Source organism: Hordeum vulgare, chromosome 5H (assembly GCF_904849725.1).
Source record: "Hordeum vulgare subsp. vulgare chromosome 5H, MorexV3_pseudomolecules_assembly, whole genome shotgun sequence".
Lineage (NCBI taxonomy): Eukaryota > Viridiplantae > Streptophyta > Magnoliopsida > Poales > Poaceae > Hordeum > Hordeum vulgare.
This window is the reverse complement of record NC_058522.1, coordinates 572,659,535-572,667,757: the sequence shown is the minus strand read 5'-3', so window position 1 is coordinate 572,667,757 and position 8,223 is coordinate 572,659,535. Positions and strand designations below refer to the sequence as shown.

Here is an 8,223-nt window from a genome sequence, read left to right as displayed (position 1 = left end):
CTTCTCCTTGTGCTAGATATTTGTTTATGCACTAGGGAAAGTAGGAGTAGCGACCATCATCGACGGTTGAAAAATCGGTGAGGGGAGTGTCCATCATATATGAGAGAAGAAGAATGCCGACTGTTGTTGTGGGGGTCGCTTCTCCTTCTTCTCCTTGTGCTAGATATTTGTTATGCACTAGGGGAAGTAGGAGTAGCGACCATCATCGACGGTCGAAAAATCAGGTGAGGGAGTGTCCACTATATACGAGAGAAGAAGAATGCCGACTGTTGTTGTGGGGTTCGCTTCTCCTTCTTCTCCTTGTGCTAGATATATGAGAGAAGAAGAATGCCGACTGTTGTTAAAAATTTGTGATGTTCCTTTGAATGGTGCATTTTGAACACACAAAAAGTATGGAGTTTAAATAAGTTAAAAAAATGAAATCCCTTTGTAACAGATGAGTTTCTGTTTTGTACATAAAGTGCATCCAATTTTTGTCGTAACCCTCTCAACTTTTTAGCACATGCTATGTGGGTGAAATGATGATACCATGCCAACTTTCAACATTTTCAGAGTTCATTTGTAGTTCTTTTCAATTTCAGGGTCAACTAGCTTAAAAAAAGTAAATGCACGAAAAATACCAAATGAAGTCAGAAATTGTTGAAAATTTGTGATGTGTCTTTGAATGGTGCATTTTTAACACACAAAAAGTATGGAGTTCAAATAAGTTCAAAAAAGTGAAATCCCTTTGTAACACATGAGTTCTCGTTCGAAACCTCATACTTCGAGAGAGATTGCCCGTTTTGTACACGAAGTGCATCCAGTTTTGGTCGTAACCCTCTCAACTGTTTAGCACATGCTATGTGGGTGAAATGATGATACCATGACAACTTTCAACATTTTCAGAGTTCATTTGTATTGCTTTTCAATTTCGGCGTCAACTAGCTCAAAAAAAAAGTAAATGCACGAAAAATACCAAATGAAGTGAGAAATTGTTGAAATTTGTAATGTGCCTTTGAATGGTGCATTTTGAACACACAAAAATTATCAAGTTCAAATAAGTTAAAAAAATGAATTCCCTTTGTAACAGATGAGTTCTCGTTCGAAACCCTAATACTTCGAGAGAGATTGTCCATTTTGTACACGAAGTGCATCCAATTTTTGTCGTAACCCTCTCAACTTTTTAGGACATGCTATGTGGGTGAAATGATGATACCATGCCAACTTTCAACATTTTCAGAGTTTATTTGTAGTGCTCTTTCAATTTCAGGGTCAACTAGCTAAAAAAGAATAAGTAAATGCACGAAAAATAACAAATGAAATTAGAAATTGTTGAAAATTTGTTACAATATTTAATAGAAAACAAAAAAAGAGTCAACTAAAACATTAGCTAAAATGAATGAATTAAAAATAATCAACTAAAATTATGAAAGTGCTTATTTGTTAAAAAGAATCAAGTAAAACATTAACGAAAAAGAAACAAAAAAAAGATCAACTCAAAAGAATTTTCATAAAGTTTTTTAGTTAAAATCTATAATAGAAAACTAAAATAGAAGATAAAAAAAATCCAACCCAAAGAATTCAAATTTGAAAACTAAATATTTAGGTGTAAGTAGAAAAAACAAAATAAATAAAGCAAAGAACAAAACAAAAATAATGGAAAAAAATTAAAACTATATGAGAATTTATAGAGAAAATTCAACCCAAATTCAAAGTGATTCACTTTGAATTTAGGTTGAATTTTGTCTTTAATTTCACATATATTTTCAATTTTTAAATTTAGAATGCATTTAGGTCCGTAAGCCTGCTTTAAAGAGGAGCTCAAAATAGCACGCGCAACGGTGCTTATAAAGCACTGCCGGCGCTCCTCGCTAGGCGAGGCGGAACTAAAGATTTGCACTGTGTCGCGCCGGAGCCAGCCCAGGGCTTTAGTCCCGGTTCGAGCCACGAACCGGGACTAAAGACCCCCTTTAGTCCCGGGTCGAGCCTCGACCCGGGACAAAAGACCCTCGTTTCCCGCCACTCCGCCTGCCGAAAAGGGGTCTTTAGTCCCTGGTCTTGGCTCGACCCGGGACTAAAGGGTGTCTTTAGTCCCGGTTCGAGCCACGACCCACGACCAAAGCTCCGCTTATATAAGCGGGAGTTGGAATTTTGTGATGTCCAAATCGCGGTTTCAATCTCTTCATCCTCCTCGCGACGCGGACGAACCCTCGACGCCGTGAGGCTGCGCAACTCTTCCACGACGCCGTCGCCGTCTCCGCGCTCCTCCCCACTGCCGCCTCGCTCGCCATCGTCATCATCATCGTCGCCGCCGCCTCCCTCGCCGTCGCCGCCGCCCCCTTCCCTCCCGCTTAGCCCCCTTACCCTCTTAGGCCCGCTCCGGTAAGCCTCCACCCCATCCCGCTCTGATAAGCCCACCACCTCCAGGCGCCGCCCCCCTCCCGCTCTAGGCACCCGGCTGTTGTCATTTTGATTTTAGGGCCATCGATCGGTTCAAGATGTCATCTTGAGATGCATGTTAATAAGAAAATCAAGATATGTTTGTTGAAGATTGATGACCCACAAGTATAGGGGATCTATCATAGTCCTTTCGATAAGTAAGAGTGTCGAACCCAACAAGGAGCAGAAGGATCTGACAAGTGGTTTTCAGCAAGGTAATATCTGTAAGCACTGAAATTATCGGAAACAAGTGGTTGTGTGGTGAGATGATTCGTAGCAAGCAACAAGTAACAAAAGTAGAAACGGTGCGGCAAAGTGTCCCAATCCCTTTTGTAGCAAGGGACAAGCCTGGACAAAGTATTATAGGAGGAAAAACGCTCCCGAGGACACACGGGAATTTCTGTCATGCTAGTTTTCATCATGTTCATATGATTCGCGTTCGTTACTTTGATAGTTTGATATGTGGGTGGACCGGCGCTTGGGTACTGCCCTTACTTGGACAAGCATCCCACTTATGGTTAACCCCTCTCGCAAGCATCCGCAACTACGAAAGAAGAATTAAGACAAGTCTAACCATAGCAATAAACTAGTGAATCCAAATCAGCCCCTTACGAAGCAACACATAAACTAGGGTTTAAGCTTCTGTCACTCTAGCAACCCATCATCTACTTACTACTTCCCAATGCCTTCCTCTAGGCCCAAATAATGGTGAAGTGTTATGTAGTCGATGTTCACATAACACCACTAGAGGAAAAACAACATACAACACATCAAAATATGAAACGAATACCAAATTCACATGACTACTATTAGCATGACTTATCCCATGTCCTCACGAACAAAAGTAACTACTCACAAAGCATAAACATATTCATGACCAGAGAGGTAATGAGTAGCATCAAGGATATGAACATAAACTCTTCCACCAAGTAATCCAACTAGCATCAACTACAAAGAGAAATTAACACTACTAGCAACCTTACAAGTACCAATCGGAGTCGCGAGACGGAAATTGGTTACAAGTGATGAACTAGGGTTTGGAGATGAGATGGTGCTGATGAAGATGTTGATGGTGACGAGTCCCCTCTGATGAGAGGAGTGTTGGTGATGACGATGGCGACGATTTCCCCCTCCGGGAGCGAAGTTTCCCCGGCAGGATCGTCCTGCCGGAGCTCTAGATTGGTTCTGCTCAAGTTCCGCCTCGTGGCAGCGGCGAATCCTCCGAAAAACCTCCTCGTGAATTTTTTTGGAACGAAACCCTTCATATACCAGAAGAGGGGAGCCATTGGGCCAGCAGGGAGCCCAGAAGCCCCCTAGGCGCGGCCAGAGGGGTGGCCGCGCCTACCAGGCTTGTGGCCCCCTAGTTGCGCTCCTGTGGCACTTCTTCAGCCAAGTATTTTTTATATATTCCCAAAAAAATCCACGTTGATTTTCACGGCTTTTGGAGTTGCGCAGAATAGGCATCTCAAACTTGCTCCTTTATCAGGCCAGAATTCCAGCTGCCGGCATTCTCCCTCTTCATGTAAACCTTGCAAAATAAGAGAGAAAAGGCATAAGTATTGTACCATGAAGTGAAATAACAGCCCAAGAAGCGATAAATATCAACATGAAAGCATGATGCAAAATGGACGTATCAACTTCCCCAAGCTTAGACCTCGCTTGTCCTCAAGCGAAAGCCGAGCTCAATAAATATGACCACATGTTTAGGGAGAGAGGTGTCAACAAAACAAGATACGAACATGCAGGCATCATGATCATGATCAGAACAACAATACCATCATATCAACTCTTATGCTAAAGTGACAATTTCTTCACAAAGTAAAGCATGAATTAAGAACCTTACCGAGAATTAACAACCAATAGCCTTTAGTCACTGAAGCAATTGCAATTTATCACAACATCAGAAAGAATCAAATAAGAGCTTGTAAAGCAAATCCACATACTCAATCATCTTTTCGTTCTCTACAATTGCTACAACTCACGTGGTACTCATGAGATCAAAGTTTCAGTTGGACACAGAGAAAGATAGGGGCTTATAGTTTCGCCTCCCAACTGCTTACCTCAAGGGTAATGTCAACAATAATAATTCATGAATACTTTGTTGGAATTATGCCCTAGAGGCAATAATAAATATAGTTATTATTATAATTCCTGTATCAAGATAATCGTTTATTATCCATGCTATAATTGTATTGAATGAAGACTCATTTACATGTGTGGATACATAGACAAAACACCGTCCCTAGTAAGCCTCTAGTTGGCTAGCCAGTTGATCAAAGATAGTCAGTGTTTTCTGATTATGAACAAGGTGTTGTTGCTTGATAACTGGATCACGTCATTAGGAGAATCACGTGATGGACTAGACCCAAACTAATAGACGTAGCATGTTGATCGTGTCATTTTGTTGCTACTGTTTTCTGCGTGTCAAGTATTTATTCCTATGACCATGAGATCATATAACTCACTGACACCGGAGGAATGCTTTGTGTGTATCAAACGTCGCAACGTAACTGGGTGACTATAATGATGCTCTACAGGTATCTCCGAAGGTGTTAGTTGAGTTAGTATGGATCAAGACTGGGATTTCTCAATCCGTGTGACGGAGAGGTATCTCGGGGCCCACTCGGTAATGCAACATCACACACAAGCCTTGCAAGCAATGTAACTTAATGTAAGTTGCGGGATCTTGTATTACGGAACGAGTAAAGAGACTTGCCGGTAAACGAGATTGAAATAGGTATACGGATACTGACGATCGAATCTCGGGCAAGTAACATACCGAAGGACAAAGGGAATGACATACGGGATTATATGAATCCTTGGCACTGAGGTTCAAACGATAAGATCTTCGTAGAATATGTAGGATCCAATATGGGCATCCAGGTCCCGCTATTGGATATTGACCGAGGAGTCTCTCAGGTCATGTCTACATAGTTCTCGAACCCGCAGGGTCTGCACACTTAAGGTTCGACGTTGTTTTATGCGTATTTGAGTTATATGGTTGGTTACCGAATGTTGTTCGGAGTCCCGGATGAGATCACGGACATCACGAGGGTTTCCGGAATGGTTCAGAAACGAAGATTGATATATAGGATGACCTCATTTGATTACCGGAAGGTTTCCGGAGTTACCGGGAATGTACCGGGAATGACGAATGGGTTCCGGGAGTTCACCGGGGGGGGGGGGGGGAAACCCACCCCGGGGAAGCCCATAGGCCTTGGGAGTGGCACACCAGCCCTTAGTGGGCTGGTGGGACAGCCTAAAAGGGCCCTATGCGCCAAGAAGAGAAAATCAAGAGAAAAGGAAAAAAAAAGAGGAGGTGGGAAGGAAGGGAAGGACTCCCTCCCACCAAACCAAGTCCAACTCGGTTTGGGGGGGGGGAGGATTCCCCCCTTGGCTCGGCCGACCCCCTAGGGGCTCCTTGAGCCCCAAGGCAAGGTCCCCTCCCTCCCACCTATATATACGGAGGTTTTAGGGCTGATTTGAGACGACTTCTCCACGGCAGCCCGACCACATACCTCCACGGTTTTTCCTCTAGACCGCGTTTCTGCGGAGCTTGGGCGGAGCCCTGCTGAGACAAGGTCATCACCAACCTCCGGAGTGCCGTCACGCTGCCGGAGAACTCTTCTACCTCTCCGTCTCTCTTGCTGGATCAAGAAGGCCGAGATCATCGTCGAGCTGTACGTGTGCTGAACGCGGAGGTGCCGTCCGTTCGGTACTAGATCGTGGGACTGATCGCGGGATTGTTCGCGGGGCGGATCGAGGGACGTGAGGACGTTCCACTACATCAACCGTGTTCACTAACGCTTCTGCTGTACGATCTACTAGTTTTACTTTGAGGAAGCGTCGGACGTGGTCGCAGGTTTCTTCGCCGTTGCACGCGTACTCAAGGTCAAGGGGCCTGCTGAAGCCGGTGGTGCGAAAGTCGGTGTCGAAGACCTCGTCGAAGTCGGCCTCGCGTTGGGGCTGCGCCGGGGACTTGCGGGCCTTGGGCCATCCAAGGAGGGCGCGGCGGAGGAACATGTGCCGGTCGTTGTGCAGGTGCCAAGTGTACAAGGTGATGCACATCCGGGCCACAGGCTCATGCCACCTCTGGGTGTACATCCGAGCTCCCGTGGCAGCGTAGGCGTCGTAGATGGCCCGAAGCGCCGGCTCGCTCACGACGCCTGAGGCGGCGATGTCGGCCACGTTGAGGAACGAGTTCATGACCTCGGAGTTTACCAGGTCGCTGCCCACATCGATGACATCGGTGCCGGGAGAGCTGAAGACCAGGTCGCTCATGACGGCGCCAACATCGAAGCCCCGGGCAATTGCCTCAGCCCCCATGCCAAGGATGCTGCTCTCGCATAGGGATATGACCTGGGCGGCCCGGCGGTCCATCTGCGCCGACCGGTCCTTGAGGAGCGTCTTGTGCGCCGCCTCCAGCGCGATCTTGGCTCGGATGTAGGACGCGCCTATCGCGACGGCCTCGCGTCGCTGCCGGCCACCAGGGGTTCGTAGCGAGCGGGCGTCGGCGAGCCCATCGTGCAGGAGGCGGCTGAACGAGGGGAACGCCTTGTGGTACCCGTGCTCGTAGTAGAATGCCATGTCCACCACGTAGTTGGAGAAGAGGGTGCGCACGTCGGAGGCGCCAATCAGCAGGTTCGCCATGCCGCTACCAGATAGGGCGTTGGTTGTTTTCATCGCCTCAGGCCAGTCGGTGGCGCCCAGCAAGGCGAGAACCTGCGGCGTGGCTTGGATCAGCCCGGCGCCCTTAGTGGGCAGCACGTTGCCGATTGCGTGTTGCGTGCTTTTCCACAGCGCCAGATCCGGTGACAGTCGCAGCTGCACCACCCTGGGCCGCGCCCGCACCGCGTCCTCCTTGTTTTTGTTTGGGGCGCCACCGCCACCGCCATCAATGCTAGCAAACAACTCGGCGAGCATGTCTTCCGCCTCGCGAGACAGCCTTCTCAGATCCGTCATGGCCCCCTTGCCGACCAAGGACCTCGCCGCCGAGTAGCCCGTGTACAAGGGGAAGCCTCCATCTTGCCGCTTCGCCAGCCGGGGGCCGGAGAAATATGAAGGGATTGCAAGTGCAACTAGCCCGCTGCCGCCACCGCCACCGCCAGGGACAGCGTCCTTCTCCCTCACGACCTCAATGTCGAGGCCATGGAGAGAGCAGCCACCCCAGGTTGGGGTTGGGGTTGGGGTGGGTGGTGCCTCCACCTCCACGACGGCGCGACGAGTCCAAGCGAGACTCAGCATTTCTTACTATATATATATATATATATATATATATATATATATATATATATATTATGCAAGTAAGTAAGTAATGGACTTGTCGTGCTGCTTGCCAGCCTTGTGTATTCCCCAGCAGCTTATATAGAGCTAGCCATATCAACACAAGGCTGGCTCTCAGTGGTTTTGTACAAGATTAAGCTTGTGGTACGGTACTGGTACTGGCTCTCAGTGGTTTTGTACAAGATTAAGCTTGTGGTACGGTACTAGCTAGCTACGTATACAGACTAGAGAGACACACACGTTGGCAATGTGTTTATATATTTCACTACGTACGTTCTTCTTATTGTATCACTTTCTCGCCATGGCTAGAAATTAAGTAAGGAATGCCAGGATTGCATTTGCACGCCCTCGTGGGCGCGTGGGCCATTGACGACGGACGGCCAGACGGCGCCGATCGAGCAGGACGACGACGGCCAAGCCAAGACGTACGTTCTTGCAGTGCAGGTTTCCTTGTCCATCTTGGTACGGTACTACTCAGGGTCGATGGTCCTGATGATGGGCATAATCTGCAGGGTCCTCTCC

General features: G+C 47.4%; 1 protein-coding gene across 1 annotated transcript; it reads right to left on the bottom strand.

The window, feature by feature from the left end:
* Window positions 1-1,503: 1,503 nt before the first annotated feature.
* On the bottom strand, window positions 1,504-7,662 carry LOC123397368. Its single transcript, XM_045091937.1, has 2 exons — window positions 6,224-7,662; window positions 1,504-1,510 (listed from the first exon to the last, which is right to left on the bottom strand). The coding sequence occupies exons 1-2, from the start codon at window positions 7,660-7,662 to the stop codon at window positions 1,504-1,506; spliced, it is 1,446 nt and encodes a 481-aa protein (XP_044947872.1).
* Window positions 7,663-8,223: the final 561 nt, after the last annotated feature.

Coding starts and splice junctions, on each gene's coding strand:
- LOC123397368 (XM_045091937.1), bottom strand. CDS start 7,662: ATGCTGAGTCTCGCTTGGACTCGTCGCGCCGTCGTGGAGGTGGAGGCA.